Raw genomic sequence first — 19,917 nt, 5'->3', positions numbered from 1 at the left:
AGCGTTACACGCTTCTAACATTAACTCATAAAAGCCATTGATTCTACTCATTGATAACATCAGTTTTGGGCTTCATGTACACTTGATTCACTTTGAGCTGCGAAAACGTAGCGGTTTTGCGGGCGGCGGTCAAAATGTTCCTGTGCTAAATGCGATTCTTCTACGTTCAGGAGAGGGAGGTTAGGGCAGGTTGAACCTCCCCTAACTGCAGCAGCTCCTAAACGATCCTAAAAGCCCCCTAGGATTTTATGGAGTTGGGTTTAGGAGCTTTGGCAAAAAAACACCAAAAGCTTCTAAACTCAAGTTTAGGAACCGCCAGTGTACACAGAGCCTAAAGCCTCAAGAATATTCAAAGCACACATCACGGCTCGGTATTCAACTTTGTCAGGAAGACACCTACTCTATTTCTCTTGGCTCTAACTATAATTCACTATGACCTACAAAAACAAAAATTGGCATGCATATTACTAAGATAGTCATCTATAAACCTGCAAAATTCAGATGTAGATCCCTAGCACATCTAGATCATGGTGAGGGTAAGAACTTATTGGCCTCCACTCATACTCATAGGGCAGATTATGTCCTTGGTTGTAATTAATCCTAAATTTCAAAGGGCTCATGTTGATAAGCATTCTTGTCAAACTCAGCATTTGACCTGCTTTGCCTGCAGTTCAAACACCTCAATAGAACTTGTTGCATTCGACAAAATGCAAAGCAGGTCATACTCAGCCTTTGAACTGTATTGTATCCTACAGTATTTTACTCTTTTGAAGTCAGTGAGGTTTTGCTGACCTATGTTTGATGTGCGTTTCAAACACACATCAAATAAAGGATAACAACGTCCCTCTGCATGAGTCCTAATGTTGCCAGTCATCTCTATCTATCTATCTAGCTACAGTTGTGCTCATAAGTTTACATAACCTGGCAGAATTTATGATTTCTTGGTCATTTTTCAGAGAATATGAATGATAACACAAAAATATTTCTTTCACTCGTGGTTAGTGTTTGGTTGAAGCCATTTATTATCAGTCAACTGCGTTTACTCTTTTTTTAATAATATTGACAGCAGAAACGACCCAAATTACCCTGATCAAAAGTTTACATACCCTTGTGATTTTGGCGTAATAACATGCACACAAGTTGACACAAAGGGGTTTAAATGGCTATTAAAGGTCCCCATCTTCACCTGTGATCTGTTTGCTTGTAATTAGTGTGTGTATAAAATATCAACGAGTTTCTGGACTTCTGACAGACCCTTGCATCTTTCATCCAGTGCTGCACTGACGTTTCTGGATTCTGAGTCATGGGGAAAGCAAAAGAATTGTCAAAGGATCTGCGGGAAAAGGTAGTTGAACTGTATAAAATAGGAAAAGGATATAAAAAGATATCCAAGGAATTGAGAATGCCAATCGGCAGTGTTAAAACTCTAATCAAGAAGTGGAAAATGAGAGGTTCTGTTGAAACCAAACCAGGGTCAGGTAGACCAACTAAAATTTCAGCCACAACTGCTAGGAAAATTGTTCGGGATGCAAAGAAAAACCCACAAATAACTTCAGGTGAAATACAGGACTCTCTGACAACATGTGGTGTTGCTGTTTCAAGATGCACAGTAAGGAGACACTTAAAGAAAGATGAGCTGCATGGTCGAGTCGCCAGAAGAAAGCCATTACTATGCAAAATGTCACAAAGTATCCCACTTAAAATACGCCAAACATCACAGAGAAAAGCCTCAAACCTTCTGGCACAAAGTCATTTGGAGTGATGAGACCAAAATTGAGCTTTTTGGCCACAACAATAAACGCAAAATTTGGAGAGGAGCCAACAAGGCCTATGATGAAAGGTCCACCATTCCTACTGTGAAACACGGAGGTGGATCGCTGATGTTTTGGGGATATGTGAGCTGCAAAGGCTTCAAGCTGCCATTGATGTTAAAGGGGGGCAACACACGGTAGTAAGAACTGGGGTATGTAAACTTTTAAACATGGTCATTTAGGTAGTTCCTGTTGTCATTATGAATAAACACAGTTGATTGTTAATAAATGGCTACAGCCAAACACTAACCATGAGTGAAAGAAAAGTTTTTGTGTTATCATTCATATTCTCTGAAAAATGGCCAGGAAATCATAAATTCTGCCAGGGTATGTAAACTTATGAGCACAACTGTATCTAATCTATTTATATCTTTCTATTTAATTATCCCCCTAAGGGGGATATGTGGGGGGCTTTTTACCACTCTTGTTTTTGAGCACCCTAAAATCTCATTCCAGCTTCAACTGCAGTCCTGAATAAAACAAACACAACACGGATCTCTCTGTATTTTCTGCGGCACAAATCACAAGAACACATTTCACTACATCATGTAAAATGTATGCAGCTCTTTATCCAATTGATTATGCCATTATACAGATTAATGAGATATTGACTGTTTACAGTTTGCAAGATATTAGTTCTCCATGCAAACTCATAAGAGTGCATGTCTGCTTATAGATCAGTATTAGGTTGGGGTCATTAGCGAGAAAGGCTTTTAGAGCAGTATAAATTGGCATAGATTATTCTAGAGAGAATTTAGAATGTTCTTTATACACCTGATTAATCTACATCTGTTTACCTCATTCAGTAAACTATAAAAAATAGGCATCATTCACAGCTCTTTAAAGGGGACTATATAATGATTTTGAATATGTTTTGTTGTATTTAAAGTGCTTGTAAACCCACCAAAAAAGAAGAAAAAAAAAAGAAACCTGCAAGACAAAGGCATAATGAGCTAGTATGCATCAGATACTAGCTCATTATGAAATACTTACCTTAGATCGAAGCTGTTGCAGCAGTCCCCGTACACCGCTGTGACTGGCAACGTCTCCTGGAGTTATTTCCGGGTTCACAGGCTCCAGTGCTGTGATTGGCTGGAGCCGTGATGACGTCACTCCAGCGCAAAGGGCGTGCGAGCCCTTTAGAAATGGCACGATTGAGACATTTCTAAAGTGTGCAAATGTTGATGACGTTGGTGCAAGCGTATATGGTGAATATCTCCTAAACGGTGCAATTTTAGGAGATATTCATGGTACCTACAGGTAAGCCCTATTATAGGCTTACCTGTAGGTAAAAGTGGTAGTACAGGGTTTACAACCACTTTAATAACTTTACTAAGCATTATTTGCTTGTAGAAAGGTAAGTATAAAATGCTGAATATGAAAATGTTATATTTTCATTTTCCACCAGAAGGTGGCGCTCAAGGTTTTTTTTTTTTTTTCATGTTTTCCTGAGTGCCCTTACCTGCTTTACAGAAGAAAGGCTGTTGTTCAGAAAGCTCAGTAACTCAAGCTAAACTTTACACACAAAACTAAATGAGTCAGAGGAGTGGCTCCTCTTCCTTCCTTCGCGTTGTTTTTAAGAAACTTCAGAGAATGTTTCAGTAACAGAAATAGTATTAAAAAGTATTAGTATTAAATCTGTAGTATGTCAGCTTTCAGCGAGATATATTGGATGTGCCTAAGGATCCCTAATGTATCTTAAAGGGTAACTCCACTTTTGTGGAAAAAAAAGCAAATGAATAAAGTTATATAGTGTATACAACTGCTATGCAGGCCATATTGTAATTAATTTTTTTTTATTACTTGTCCATTTCAATCTGAAGCCGCTGTAATTTTCAGTAAATTTCAATGCATTGTGGCAACCTGGAGGCATTCTCTACTGTTGGCGTAAAGCCCCTCCCCAGAAATGTAATTTCCAGTTTATGTGATTGGCTCACTGATTTTCCCTGAATTCTACACTAAGATACAAGTCAAATTTTAGGTAAAAATTGTAGTTTTGGTGAGATGCTCCCTAAGGGTTAAATATTTCTAAAGGGATGCAGACACTGCAGCTTTCCTCATTGGAACACCAAACGTGCACCAGGTGATTATAATGAACCAGACCCTTCCATTCAGGATCAGTCTGCAAAGTGAAACAAACAGCTATTTCTTAAGAGCAACAAAAGTTAGAAATCTGCTACAAATTTTGCTAAACTCATTGCAGTGGGCATTAATAACCCAGAGGGGATTGTTTTCTTAGCAAAACATGTGGTTACTCTTTAAGTGACCATCCATAGCACTTTAGGAGCCTTGTGACCCAAGGTGATTAATGTGTAAATGTTGACTTCAGTTCCTGAAGTTCAGTTTCAATCTACCTAGTCCTGCTTCTCATTGCTGGTCTATAACTTGGATAGATGGTCCCACTGACCAATGCAGGTCCAGGAGGCTGGAGGGGTTGCCCAAGTTGGTATTTGCAAAGTACAGCATCAAGGAATCTGTAGGTTGTGAAAGGTATGTTCAGGCATCTATAGGCAATCTATACAATACTGCTGACATTTTTAGTGATATTTTCTACTTCCCCTCATCACTCTCTTTAGCCGCAAGGAGAAAAGAAAATATCCAGTGTTTCTGGGTATGGAGGAGCATGTGACTTACTTCCTTTCCTAGAAAAAAAGGGGCCAAAAATGGCCCTAGATCAGACTTTAGAGGCAAGATGGACGATTGTATAATAAAATATATTTTATTGGTAACAATCGCAAACAGAGCAAGTATCAAAAGAATAAAAAAAACACAGACAATTAACACACAATAGACATAGGTGTATGGCATGAACAAAATGTTGACACCATATAGACAGCAGTGAGCCCCTGTGCGTCAACGCGTTTCACTGTTTTGCTTTGTCAGGACACACCGTGTAGATAAGATAACCTAATTTCCAAATACTAGTGACCATATGGTGAGTAGCTCAAAAGCTGTCATTCCATGCAAAATGATTGAAATAATATCATTCATAGATGGTAGACGGTGAGAAGAGGGAAAAAAGGAGGGGGGGGGGTATAAACATAGCCTTAAAAAAAATGTATTTTATCTACAGTACCAGTGGTATATATATTTACCAAAAACATGGGTATGTCCTTCTCAATATGAACAACAGCCTCCCCTGCAACTAGCAGATATAAACAGGGTGGCACAAAGTCCAAAGGCCTCTCAAACACCCAGGGTAGATGCTTCCCTGGGGGGGTATAACAAACTACGTGTCATTCATTCATGGCTGTTTTGAGAGGCCTTTGGACTTTGTGCAGCCCTGTTTATATCTGCTAGTTGCAGGGGAGGCTGTTGTTCATATTGAGAAGGACATACCTATGTTTTTGTTAAATATACATACATATATATATATTATATATAATATAATTTTGCATGAAGTGACAGCTTTTGAGCTACTCACCATATGGTTACTAGTATTTGGAAATTAGGCTATCGTATCTACACGGCAATGTTTGAGGTCTATTTGGGAGGTTTCCATCTACGGATATTTTTATGCTGACAAGATAGTGTTCCTTTCAACAACCCCTGTGTCCTGACGAAGCAAAACAGCGAAACAAGTTGATTCACAGGGGCTCACTAGACATGTGCAGAGTAAAATATTTCGTTTCGGAATTTCGTTTTCGTCCGAAAACTTAATTTATTTAGTTACTCCCGAAATTCGTTTTTATTTATTTCGTTTTTCGTTCAAAAATTGCATTCGTCTGAAAATCCACATGAATTACGGTCGAATCTGTCTTGGAAGGCTTTTGGTGTCTGTCGAATGTATAAAGAAGATTCAACGGAGCTAACTATATAGCATACTTTAGAACCCTATTAAAGTCTATGGGACTCCAACGTTCAAAATCTAAAGTGCTAATTTTAAAGGCTAATTTGCAAGTTACTGTCCTAAAAAGTGTTTGGGGACCCGGGTCCTGCCCCAGGGGACATGTTTCAATGCAAAAAAAAGTTTTAAAAACGTCCGTTTTTTCGGGAGCAGTTATTTTAATAATGATTAAAGTGAAACAATAAAAGTGTAATATTCCTTTAAATTTCGTAGGGGGGGGGGGGGGGTTGTCTATAGTGTGCCTGTGAAGGGGCGCATGTTTCCCGTGCTTAGAACTGTCCCTGCACAAAGTGTCATTTATGCAGGAAAAAAAGTCCTTTAAAATCACTCGCAGCTATAATGAATTGTCGGCTCCCGTAATACAGAGAACACTCATTGAAAGTCATTGATAAAAAAATAAATAAATAAATAAATAAAAAAGCGTGGGGGTCCCCCAAATTCAATTACCAGGCCCTTCAGGTCTGGTATGGATATTAAGGGGAACCCCGCGTCAAATTTAAAAAAAAATTGACGTGGGGTTCCCCCTAAAAATCCATACCAGACCCTTTATCAGAGCACGCAACCTGGCAGGCCGCAGGAAAAGAGGGGGGGCGAGAGAGCGGCCCCCCTCCCTCCTGAACCGTACCAGGCCACTCAGTCCCCAGTCCCCATGTTGATGAGGACAAGGGCCTCATCCCCACAACCCTGGCCGGTGGTTGTGGAGGTCTGCGGGCGGGGGGCTTATCAGAATCTGGAAGCCCCCTTTAACAAGGGGACCCCCAGATCCCGGCCCCCCCCCTGTTTGAAATGGTAAGGGGGTACAAAAGTACCCCTACCATTTCACAAAGAAAGTGTAAAAAATGGTTAAATAAAACAAACACACTTTTGAAAAATTCCTTTATTAAAAAAATAAAGATTCCAGCGGCGGTAATCCACTCTTGCTATCCAGCGACGGACGGTCATCTCTCCAGCGATGTCTCATGTCATCCAGTGCAGCGATCCTCCATCCTTCTTCTGTCTCCTCCACGGAGACACTGCAGGCATTCCGGCGGCTGACGTTTCTTATATACGGAGGGCGGGGCCACCCGTCACCTGACCCCGCCCCCCTCTGACGCAAGGGGAAACCCGGGGTTCCCCGTGACGTATGGGTGACCCCGCCCCCCTCTGATGTAACGGAAACCTGCCTGTGTTACATCAGAGGGGTGCGGGTCACCCCTACGTCACAGGGAACCCCGGGTTTCCCCTTGCGTCAGAGGGGGGGCGGGGTCAGGTGACGGGTGGCCCCGCCCTCCGTATATAAGAAACGTCAGCCGCCGGAATGCCTGCAGTGTCTCCGTGGAGGAGACAGAAGAAGGATGGAGGATCGCTGCGCTGGATGACATGAGACATCGCTGGAGAGATGACCGTCCGTCGCTGGATAGCAAGAGTGGATTACCGCCGCTGGAATCTTTTTTTTATTTTTTTATTTTTAATAAAGGAATTTTTCAAAAGTGTGTTTGTTTTATTTAACCATTTTTTACACTTTCTTTGTGAAATGGTAGGGGTACTTTTGTACCCCCCTTACCATTTCAAACAGGGGGGGCCGGGATCTGGGGGTCCCCTTGTTAAAGGGGGCTTCCAGATTCTGATAAGCCCCCCGCCCGCAGACCTCCACAACCACCGGCCAGGGTTGTGGGGATGAGGCCCTTGTCCTTATCAACATGGGGACAAGGTGCTTTGAGGGGTCACGGACCCCCAAAGCATCCTCCCAATGTTGAGGGCATGTGGCCTGGTACGGTTCAGGAGGGAGGGGGGGCCGCTCTCTTGTCCCCCCCTCTTTTCCTGCGGCCTGCCAGGTTGCGTGCTCGGATAAAGGGTCTGGTATGGATTTTTAGGGGGACCCCCACGTCAATTTTTTTTAAAATTTGATGCGGGGTTCCCCTTAATATCCATACCAGACCTGAAGGGTCTGGTTATGGATATTTAGGGGGAACCCCACGTCAAATTTTTTCTTAAATTTGAGGCAGGGTTCCCCTTAATATCCATACCAGACCTGAAGGGCCTGGTAATTGAATTTGGGGGACCCCCACGCTTTTTTTTAAATTTATTTATTTATTTTTTTATCAATGACTTTCAATGAGTGTTCTCTGTATTACGGAGCCGACAATTCATAATAGCTGCGAGTGATTTTAAAGGACTTTTTTTCCTGCATAAATGACACTTTGTGCAGGGACAATTCTAAGCACGAAAACATGCGCCCCTTCACAGGCATACTATAGACAACCCCCCCCCCCCTACGAAATTTAAAGGAATATTACACTTTTATTGTTTCACTTTAATCATTATTAAAATCACTGCTCCCGAAAAAACGGCCGTTTTTAAAACTTTTTTTTGCATTGATACATGTCCCCTGGGGCAGGACCCGGGTCCCCAAACACTTTTTAGGACAGTAACTTGCAGAATCTTTTCTCTCTGTCAAATCTTTTTTCTCTGTCGAATATTTTCTCTATATAATCTTGGACTAATAGAGGTAAGGTTAGGCACATTCGACCACAGGTTCTATAGACACAGATTGTTGTCAGAGTCATGTCGAATCTCCTATTCTATATCGAACTGTTGTAACAATGAAAACGAAAATAAAGCATTTATTTATGTCGGATCTTTCGTTTTTCGGATTTTGTGCTTTCGTTATCGTTTGTCAAAACGAAAACGAAAATAGCTGAAATTCGGACATAAATGCATTCGGACGAAAACGAATGCACATGTCTAGGGCTCACTGCTGTCTATATGATGTCAACATTTTGTTCACACCATACACCTATGTCTATTGTGCGTTCATTTTCTGTGTTTTTTTTTTATTCTTTTGATACTTGCTCTTTTTGCGATTAATTGTTACCAATAAAATAGATTTTATTATGCAATCGTCCATCTTGCCTCTAAAGTCCAATAAAGGGCAATTTTTGACCCCTTTTTTTTTAATATTTACCCCTTAATACGATTGTGGCTTCAGGATTGTTTTTCTAACCTTGACTTCTTTTCCTCTTACAGTATATGACAGAGCTGGTGCTTGGTGATTGGCCCACAAAGTAGATTATATTGGTGAAAATAAGTCCAGTGCAATATTTTATCATTATCCATTTTATCTTCTAGGTGCTGCAGCTCGGTTCAGAGATTCTTCCACAATACAAACAAGAAGCCCCGAAGACCCCTCCTCATATCATTCTTCATTATTGTGTTTTTAAAACCACCTGGGATTGGGTCATCTTGATATTAACGTTTTACACTGCTATCCTCGTCCCTTACAATGTCTCCTTCAAAACCAAACAGAACAACGTGGCCTGGCTGGTGGTGGACAGCATCGTGGATGTCATTTTTCTGGTGGATATCGTGCTTAATTTTCACACTACCTTTGTTGGGCCCGCTGGGGAAGTTATTTCGGACCCAAAGTTAATACGAATGAACTACTTGAAGACGTGGTTTGTCATCGATCTCTTGTCCTGTTTGCCGTATGATGTCATCAATGCCTTTGAAAACGTGGATGAGGTCAGTAATGTTTAGTTATTTTGAAATATGTATGCTCCAGGTTCCAAATGCAGTAACTGAATCATGAAGTGAAACTGTCATGGAGTTGTCATTCTAAAGCAGAAATGCTAAACAAAATAACATCTTTAAGAATATCTAAACCCAACATTTCCTATTCTTGATATGTCCCTGCTATACCACGTACTTGTATGAAAAGGTATGCTGTTCTCTTTGTATTGCTTCCTTTGTGCGGAATCCCTGGTGTTCCTGCTAGTCACTCCTATCATAAACTGCCCACGTTAGGCATGAGAGCACAGCATGGTCAGTTTTCTGGCTGTGCTGGGAACTCCAACGATCAGACTTTTCCTGACACCCCATTTACTGGTAAGACCAGTTCACTTCATGATTTACTGGGAAGACCAGTGTACTGCTGTTTCTGTTTTCTCCCATAGCTTTTTGAGCTCCTTATGTAGCTGAAAACAGAGGGTATGTGATCACTTTTAAAAATAAATAAAAATAAAGGTATTTATAATGATATATATATATATATATATATAGACACAGATGATTTGCCTTTCATTTCTATTTTAACCACTTGCCTACAGGGCACTTTCACCCCCTTCCTGCCCAGGCCATTTTTCAGCTTTCAGCGTTGTCACACTTTGAATGACAATTGCGTGGTCATACTACACTGTACCCAAACAAATTTTTTATCATTTTCTTCACACAAATGGAGCTTTCTTTTGGTGGTATTTAATCACTGCTGTTTTTTTTTTTTTTTTACAAAAAAAGGCCTTTTTTCTGTCAGTAAATTTTGTAACTAAGTAATTTTTCACCGTCAGTGATGTGCGCTGATGAGGCGGCACTGATGGGCACTGATAGGCTGAACTGGTGGGCATTGATGAGGTGGCACTTATGGGCACTGATGAGGCGGCACTTACTGGCACTGATTAGGTGGCACTGATGAGGAGGCACTAATATGCCGCACTTATGGGCACTGACAGGTGGGCACTCAGGCTTTCACACTGGAGGAGAGGCACTTTACAGGCATTTTGCTATTGCTAACGCTATAGCGCCTGTAAAGCGCCTCAGTGTGAAAGCAGCCTTAGGGGGGCACAGACAGCAATAAAAATGAACAGGTGTTCTTATTCCTCTCCACAAACAAGTTTTGCCTTTAGTTATACTTTAAGGTGTGGCACTCCACTGAAGGGTGCAAAGAAATATCCAATCTTCTGTCAATAACAACGTTTCCGATAAAAATGTATATGCGGTAGCACGGAGCTGCCTTATCCTCATTGCCACATACACTATATTGTCAAAACTATTCCAGTCTTAGGCCTGATTCACACCTATGCAGGTTGCAGTTGGCATATTCCAGGTGCATTTTGCATTTTTTAATACACATTTTTGATCCATTGAAGTCCATGGAACCAAAAACCAGAAGAAAATCCCCTGGCCCTATCCATAAAATGCATTGATGTGAACATGACCGATAGCAAAACATGTTAAATGAACTGTAGTGTGTTTCTGCAAAACAAAAAATTTACTACAAAATGGATAATGGTGTGAACCAGGCCTTAGTCCGTAGGGTTAAATATTGAGTTGGCCCACCCTTTGCAGTATAACAGCTTCAACTCTTCTGGGAGGGCTGTCCACAAGGTTTAGAAGTGTGTCCATGGGAATGTTTCACAATTCTTCCAGAAACACATTTGTGAGGTCAGGCACTGATGTTGGATGAGAAGGCCTCACTCACAGTCTCTGTTCTAATTCGTCATTCATAATTCAAGGTGTTATATTGGGTTGAGGTCAGGACTGTGCAGGCCAGTCAAGTTCCTCCACCCCAAACTCGCTCATCCATTTCTTTATGGACCTCCTTCTATTCAACAATGCATTTCCCATCACACTTCTAAGAACATCCATTCTATTTTCTGCAGTAAGCAGCCTCTTGGCTGGTCTCCTGCAGATTTGTGTCTAAGCTGATTTAGTAAAACTGGAGAGTGTAAAATCTGGTGCAGCTCTGCGAAGAAACCAATCAGCTTCCACTTTTTATTTTTTCAAAGCTTAATTGAACAAGCGGAAGTTAGAAGCCGATTGGCTATCACGCACAGCTGTACCAGATTTTGCACTCTCCAGCTTTAGTAAATCAATCCCTAAGGCCCCTTTCACACTGGGGAGGTTTTCAGGCGATACAGCGCTAAAAATAGCGCCTGTGTAGCGCCTGAAAAAACCGGCCCCTTTAACTCCAGTGTGAAAGCCGGAGGACTTTCACACTGGAGCGGTGCGCTGGCAGGACTGTGAAAAAAGTCCTGCTAGCTGCATCTTTGGAGTGGTGAAGGAGGGGAGTATTCACCGCTCCTAAACCGCTCCTACCCATTGAAATCAATGGGGCAGTGGCTGCTTTGCGGGCGGTTTTAACCCTTTTTTGGCCGCTAGCGGGGGTTAAAATGGCATTAAAGCGGCGCTAAAAAATAGCGCCGATTTACCGCCGACGCTCGCACCGCCCCAGTGTGAAAGGGGCCTTAGTCTCCCATAGGCGAGTGACTTTTGACTACTCTTCTAAAGACTTACTACTATATTTCTTATATGGTTGATCCTCAAATTTTAAAAGCAACCACAATGTGATTAGGATTTACATCTCATCTTTCCATACTTCAATGTCGTTTTTACGCTACTGAACTCACCACATATCATTAGACCCTTACTCATATCCTGAGCCTCCATGTACCAAGGTTTCTAGGGCTCCTTTTTCTTTAAAAGGTCCTGAGCAAAATCTCTGAATATACAGTGTATATGAAAAGTCTAAAAATTAAACAAAGATAAATAATTTCAGAAGTAGGAGACTAATGGTAAGGAAGAATAGGAGTCAGTACACACCTGCCATCATTTGCCTCTGATTAACCCCAAATAAAGTGCAGCTGTTCTAGTAGGTCTTTCCTGAGATTTTCTTAGTTGCATTCTACAACAAAAGCCATGGTCTGCAGAGAGCTTCCAAAGCATCAGAGGGATCTCATGTTAAAAGGTATCTGTCAGGAGAAGGGTACAAAAGAATTTCCAAGGCATTAGATATAGCATGGAACACAGTGAAGACAGTAATCATCAAGTTTAGAAAATAAGGCACAACAGTAACATTACCAAGAACTGGACGTCTCTCCAAAATGGATGAAAAAATTTGAAGAAAACTGGTCAGGGAGGCAGCCAAGGGGCCTCCAGCAGCACTAAAGGAGCTGCAGGAATATCTGGCAAGTACTGGCTGTGTGGTACATGTGGCAACAATCTCCCATATTCTTCATGTCTGGTCTATGGGGTAGAGTGGCACGATGGAAGCTGTTACTTATGAAGAAAAACATCCAAGCCCAGCTAAATTTTGCAAAAACACATCTGAAGTCTCCCAAATGCATGTGGGAAAATGTGTTATGGTCTGATTAAACCAAGGTTGAACATTTTGGCCAGAATTCCAAAAGATATATTTGTCGCAAAAACAACACTGCACATCACCAAAAGAACACCATACCCACTGTGCAGCATGGTGGTGGCAGCATCATGCTTTCAAAGTAGAGGGAATTATGAACAGTTCCAAATACCAGTCAATATTGGCACAAAACCTTCAGGCTTCTGCTAGAAAGCTGAACATAAAGATGAACCTCATCTTTCATCATAACGACCCAAAGCATATATTCAAATCAACAAAGGAATGGCTTCACCAGAAGAAGATTCAAGTTTTGGAATGGCCCAGCCAGAGCCCAGACCTGAATCTGATTGAAAATCTGTGAGATTATCTGAGGAGGGCTGTGCACAAGAGATGCCCTCACAATCTGACAGATTTGTTTTTTTTTTTTGCAAAGATGAGTGGACAAATATTGCCAAATAAGTCAAGATGTCCCATGCTGATAGACTTATACCCAAAAAGACTGAGTGCTGTAATAAAATAAAAAGGTGCTTCAACATAGTATTAGTTTAAGGGTGTGCACACTTATGCAGCCATATTATTATTTTTTTCTTTATTTTTACTTCCCTCCCCATAAAAGATTTCAGTTTGTTGTTCAACTGTACAGTTCATAGGTAACATTAAAGAGGAAGTCAACCCTGATGGGTTTACTTCCTCTTTCATTCCCTGCAAAGGCAAAGCATAATGGACTACTATGCATCGCATAGTAGTCCATTATCTGTCACTTACCTGACACAGGAGCCAGCAAAGTCGCCGCTGTCCCCTGTAGTCCGCCGCATCCATCTTCTTGGTGGGTCTCTCTGCTCCGCCGCTGTCATTCGACGAAGCCGCAATGACATCACTCCCGCGCTTACGCACGGGAGCTGCCACTCGTGGCATATCGCTGTTGACAGCAGCGCGCTCAGTGCTCCTAGACAGCGGTGCCTGTGTTTTGGCAAATATCTCCTAAACTGTGTAGGTTTAGAAGATATTTCTTGGACCTACAGGTAAGCCTTAATCTAGGCTTACCTGTAGGTCAAAGTGGTTTGTAAGGGTTTACATCCACTTTAAAGGAAAAAGTTCTGAAATGATTTATCTTTGTCTCATTTTTAATCACCTGACATTTTAACAGGGGTGTGTAGACTTTTTATATCCACTGTAGGTCCAAACATTGATGCTCCCACTCCCCCATGTGGTTAGCACTGCACCCTTTTCAGACTTCTTTCCCTACCTAGTACTGCTCAGCACATCTGGGTCTAATTCTCATATCATTATCATACTTCCTTTTCATCATAAGATTTGTCTATCGTTAACACCATGTTAAAGCGGGAGTCCGCCGGGAGTTCCGCCGTTTTTTTTTTTTAAAAGTCAGCAGCTACAAATACTGCAGCTGCTGACTTTTAAAATAGTAAAACTTACCTGCCCAGCGCGCCCGCGATGTCGGCACCCGAAGCCGATCTCTCGATCGTCTCTCGAGTGCTGCCGCCCCCATCTTATGTATTGGAATCAGGAAGTGGAGCCTTTCGGCTTGATTTCCCGGTTCCCTACTGCGCATGCGCGAGTCGCGCTGCGCAATAAGGATGGTCCCCGCTGTCTCTGGGATCCGTGTGTTTCCCAGCAGGCAGCGGGGGACTTTCGGAAAGGGGTGTAGATTCTGCGGAAAGGGGCGTACCTTCTGCAGAATCTACGCCGGAAGTGGGTGTAGATACCTGTACTGTACAGGTATCTGCACCCCCCTCCCCCCTGAAAGGTGCCAATTGTGGCGCCGGAGGGGGGGAGGATTCCAATGAGCGGAAGGTCCACTTTAGGGTGGACCTCCGCTTGAAAGAACATGCTGCCATTGGGCACCCTTTGGTTGCATCTCCATGGGAATTTCCCAGAGCTCTACTGGCACTTTGTCTACTTTGGAAAAGCCAGTGCCTGGTTTCCGTACTCTGGGTCACTGGCACTATAAACTCTTCAATACTTGTGGGCATACCTCACAACATTTCGAGATGGAAATGAGGGGCATCTACTAGCAAACATAGGTAGGCATAGAACACGCTCCCCTGCCACACCCCCTTAGACGAGAATTAACCAAAAAAAGTTCCTTAAAGTGGGGTGCCCCTAAAAAAAAAAAAAATTAAAAGTGAGCAGCTACAAATACTGCAGCTGCTGACTTTTAATAATCGGACACTTACCTGTCCCAGGGTCCAGCAATTCAGGGGAATGAAGCCCCCCCTTGTTCCCCGCTCCGCTCGTGGCGCCGTCATTCGTACTGTGGGCACCCGGCTGGGGCTTCACAGCCGGGCACCCACTGCGCATGTGCGAGTGGCGCGGGGCGCCGTGATACGCCGCACAGTCATCTGGAACACGTGACAGGTCCCAGATGACAGTGCGGCGCGAGGGGAAGTGATGTCACCAGCCCGGGCAAGGAAGAAGGCAGACTACGAGGGACCCCCTAGCAACAGGTATTTAGATGTGCGTAAAAAAAAAAATTCCAATTTTTTTTTTTTTTTTTTTTTTTAAGAATTTTAAACAATTTTTTCTTTTTTGGTGGCAACACCACTTTAAATCCACAGGGGCTTTTTTTTACTACTAATATTCCTTTATATTGGCTTTTAAAATTTACACATGCAGCAATTTAGAATTTGGATGATAGGTTTAGCACTGGGAAACACTTTTTGAAAGATAAAAAGTACAGATAAAGATAAAGATAAAAAGACTAAAATGAGGGACAAATGACGGGGAAAGAGGGACAGAGGGACATTGCTCCAGATCAGGGACAGTCCCTCGAAATCAGGGACAGTTGGGAGCAGGGGCGGATCCAGGGGGGGGGCAACGGGTCAATTGCCCCCTCAGAGAATACCGCCAGCTGATGACAGAACGGCCGGTTCCGCGGGTCCAATCGCGGCCGGTTCCGCGGGTACCCGCGGGCCGGTTCCGCGGGTCCAATCGCGGCCGGTTCCGCGGGTACCCGCGGCCGGTTCCGCGGCTCCAATCGCGGCCGGTTCCGCGGGTACCCGCGCGGCCGGTTCCGCGGGTACCCGCGCTGAGTGGACGGGTGAGGGGGGGGGCAGCTGGGCGGCTTAGGAGGGCTGCTGGCCAATCAGGAAGCCAGCAGGCAGGGGAGCAGGGAGATGACATCATCTCTCACTGCCCTGCATCCCTCCAGTTCCGCCCTCACTGTGTAGGAAGCTGTGTGCAGCAGAGAGATTGCATCATCTCTCTGCTGCCTATGTTCACTCTGTAATCCAACAAAAGACCACCAGTAGGTGACAATCCGCAATGTGTGGCAGGCTACGTGGCAAGTGGCAATCCGCAATGTGTGGCAGACTACGTGGCAAGTGGCAATCCGCAATGTGTGGCAGGTGACGTGGCAAGTGACAATCCGTAATGTGTGGCAGTTGACGTGGCAAGTGACAATCCGCAATGTGTGGCAGGTGACGTGGCAAGTGACAATCCGCAATGTGTGGCAGGCTACGTGGCAATCCGCAATATGTTGCAGGCAACGTGGCAAGTGACAATCCGCAATGTGTGGCAGGTGACGTGGCAAGTGGCAATCCGCAATGTGTGGCAGGCAACGTGGCAAGTGACAATCCGCAATGTGTGGCAGGTGACGTGGCAAGTGGCAATCCGCAATGTGTGGCAGGCAACGTGGCAAGTGACAATCCGCAATGTGTGGCAGGTGACGTGGCAAGTGACAATCCCCAATGTGTGGCAGGTGACGTGGCAAGTGGCAATCCGCAATGTGGGTCAGGCAACTTGGCAAGTGACAATCCGCAATGTGTGGCAGGTGACGTGGCAAGTGGCAATCCGCAATGTGTGGCAGGCTACGTGGCAATCCGCATCTGGTGGCAGGCGACGTGGCAAGTGACAATCCGCAATGTGTGGCAGGTGACGTGGCAAGTCACAATCCGCAATGTGTGGCAGGTGACGTGGCAAGTGACAATCCCCAATGTGTGGCAGGTGACGTGGCAAGTGGCAATCCGCAATGTGGGTCAGGCAACTTGGCAAGTGACAATCCGCAATGTGTGGCAGGTGACGTGGCAAGTGGCAATCCGCAATGTGTGGCAGGCTACGTGGCAATCCGCATCTGGTGGCAGGCGACGTGGCAAGTGACAATCCGCAATGTATGGCAGGTGACATGGCAAGTGGCAATCTGCAATGTGTGGCAGGCTACGTGGCAAGTGACAATCCGCAATGTGTGGCAGGTGACGTGGCAAGTAACAATCCGCATTTGGTGACAAGTGACAATCCACATTTGGTGGCAGGCGACATGGCAAGTGACATCCTCAGGGCTCCCACTGATTCTGCATTATGGTGAGTTGAACCATTTAATTTTATATTACAATGTATTAATAGAAATAATGCGCTTCAATCATCCTGACACCATAACAACCATGGTGCCGTAATGATTGAAGCGCCAATACCAGCCATTTCCCATATAAATTGCCCCCCAAAAAACATATTTTATAGCAGTGCCCCTCCCGAGATTAGACTCTGGATCCGCCCCTGGTTGGGAGCTATGCTTTTGGGGCTAGCTGCATTACACAATACCCCTTTTAAAAGAAGTACTTGCAAAGATATGTAAAGTTTTACTTTCACACTGGGGCGTTGCGCGTGCTTGCGGTAAAGCAGTGCTATATTTAGCGGCGCTTTACCGTCGTTTTATCGGTGCTCTGCGGCTGCTAGCAGGGGTTAAAACTAAAAAATAAAGGGTCAAAACTGCCCGCAAAGTGCCGCTACAGCGGCACTTTGCAGGCGGGTTTGTAGCACTGCCCCATTGTTTTCAATGGGAAGGGGCGCTTTAGGAGCGATAAATACACCACTCCTACAGCGCTCCAAAGATGCGACTTGCAGGACTTTTTTGACCGCCCTGCAAGCGCACCGCTCCAGTGTGAAAGCCCTCGGGGCTTTCACACTGGAGACATAGCAGCGGCTGTTTCAGGGCGCTTTGCAGGCACTATTTTTAGCACTTTAGCGCCTGCAAAGCACCTCAGCGTGAAAGCAGCCTAATGCCGCGTACACACGGTCGAACTGTTTGACGTACTTAGTCCGTCGAAACACATTTCAGCGGACAATCCGCTCGTGTGTGGGCTTCAGCTGACTTTTTCAGCGTGCAGTCCGGAGTACTAAGAATTTCGGTTTTTCCGAAAATCTGTCCGTCGTACTTTGGTTTCAGCGGACAATACGGTCGTCAGTATGCTAGTTCGACGGACTAAGAATGGCGCATGCCCAGAAAGGATTTACACGGCGGAAGGGTGCTTTGTTGTGTCTTGGACTTCCTATTTCTAGTCCCATCGTACGTGCTGTACACGTCATTGCGCAAGCGTTCGACGGACTGTTTGTGCATCCGTGTGTGGTCAAGTCCGTTCAGTGGAAAGTACGACGGATTGTCCGTCGGATTGTATGACGGACTAAGTACGTCAAACAGTTCGACCGTGTGTACGCGGCATAAGACATGCCAAAGTTGCAAAACTCCACTCAAGCATTAAAGCTGAATTCCACCCACTATTAGAACTTTTTCTCTAAATGATTACTTTACCATATAGATAAAGCATTTTTTTTTTTTTTGCCTCCTTACCCAGATACTGCTGCTTTCCACTTAGTTTCTGGCTTCTGCCACCCGTGGATATGTCTGTCATATCCGGCGGCGCACTGTCTCCTGGGAGTTTTGTGCCATAATTCCCAGGTGTCAGTGTGGATGGCAGCCGCTCGTGGTTGTGATATTCCGAAACCGGAAGTTACGCAATGCCATCACAACAGGGGCAGGCACTTCCGACGACCCCAAAAATAAAATGATATGATAAAATTATTAAACTTCATAAGCACAACTTATTATCATGGTTGAAGTGATCCGAAAATTAGTATATACGATACCACCATGACTTCTGGATGACAAGGGGTTAATGTCAGCAAGTGTTCCAAGCTCCGATCCTGATTAGCAGACCCAATGGTTCAATGTGCAGGGAGAAAAATAGAGCTGGAGAGATGCTGCTCTCTAATGCCGCATACACACGACCGGACATTCCGCCAGAAAAGGTCAGATGGTCTTCCCGACGGAGTTACGACGGACTTCCGAACGCACTGACTTGCCCACACACGAACAGACTTTAGTCCATTCGAAAGTCCGTTAATTTTGAACACAATGCGGTACGACAGGACTAGAAAAGGAAGTTCAATAGCCAGTAGCCAATAGCTGCCCTTGCGTCGTATTTGGTCTGTTGGACCAGCATACAGACGAACCGTTTTCCCGATAAGAATTGAGTCCGTTGGACAGATTTGAAACGTTCTATTTCTAGGTCCATCTGATTTTTTAAAAGAATTTTTTTTTTAAAAAATTTGGACTATCACACACACAATCGGACTATCCGACGGAAAGATTCCATTGGACCTAGTCTGCCGCAAAGTCCGGTCGTGCGTATGCGGCATAAGGTGCTGTATTCAGGATATCAGACTCTCTGTGTTCCAGGAGGTGTATTGTAGATCGCGCCTTTAAATGGCCTCAGTCAAGCTGACTGATCAGGCTGGCTGGAACCTGGCATGCTGGAGGGCACTCTGGATGGCACGCACCTAATCAGGAAGCCGGGAGGCAGGGTCAGGGCTGCAAACGAGATGTACCAGGAAACTAGGCGGATCGCAAGCTCAAGGTAACCGTGGCGACCGTAACTTATACGTTTCACACTCCTGGGCTTTATCTAAGTCAACTTCCGACGACCCCACCCATTGTGATGGCAACGTCAGAAGTTGACGGCGCCGCGAGTCAAACACACTGCGCATGCGTGAGAACGCATGCTGGTCGCTCAGCAGCACCGTATCCCGGAAGATAGTGAAGGCCTCTTGAGCCCCTCCCTAGGGAAAGAGAACCTTGACCGATGGGGGCATGACTAGGTACATGACAAGGGGAACAATTGGTTGGGACATGTGGGATGGGATGGGCCTGAGCTCAGGAAATCGTGTGCCCCAGGGAATTCTAGGTCTTTCGGAAGAGTCAGGAGACAATAATAAAAGATATCTTTTGATTGCAAATCGGCAATCGAGCGGCAATAGATCCTAAAAACGTGAGTTATATATATGAATTCTAATCCAAAGATATTCATCTTAAGAAAAATTGTATACAGTTGGAACTCTGCTTTAACCACTTCCCGACCAACGCACGCCGATGTACGTCGGCAGAATGGCACGGGCAGGCATATTGGCGTCCATTTCTATATGCCGCCCTGCCATTGCGTGCCAGTTGGGACCCCTGTGAGTCCGGTCGCGGGTCCTGCGGACCCGATCGCGGCGGGGATACCCGCGATTGTCTCACAGGGACGCTGAACGGGGAGATGCCATTATAAACAGCATCTCCCCGTTCTGCCTAGCAACAAGTG

General features: G+C 44.5%; 1 protein-coding gene across 1 annotated transcript in view; it reads left to right on the top strand.

Moving 5' to 3' along the window:
* Positions 1 to 19,917, top strand: part of KCNH1 (potassium voltage-gated channel subfamily H member 1) — a 563,287-nt gene that overhangs the window by 92,382 nt on the left and 450,988 nt on the right. Inside the window, exon 6 of the mRNA XM_077485723.1 lies at positions 8,767 to 9,159. Within this exon, the coding sequence (XP_077341849.1) occupies positions 8,767 to 9,159 (393 nt within the window). The remainder of the gene's footprint in view (positions 1 to 8,766; positions 9,160 to 19,917) is intronic.

Source organism: Lithobates pipiens, unplaced genomic scaffold (assembly GCF_037356315.1).
Source record: "Lithobates pipiens isolate NorthernLeopardFrog02 unplaced genomic scaffold, aLitPip1_a1.2 Scaffold_18, whole genome shotgun sequence".
NCBI lineage: Eukaryota > Metazoa > Chordata > Amphibia > Anura > Ranidae > Lithobates > Lithobates pipiens.
The sequence above is the reverse complement of the archived record's forward strand: the minus strand, read 5'-3'. Positions and strand labels throughout refer to the sequence as shown.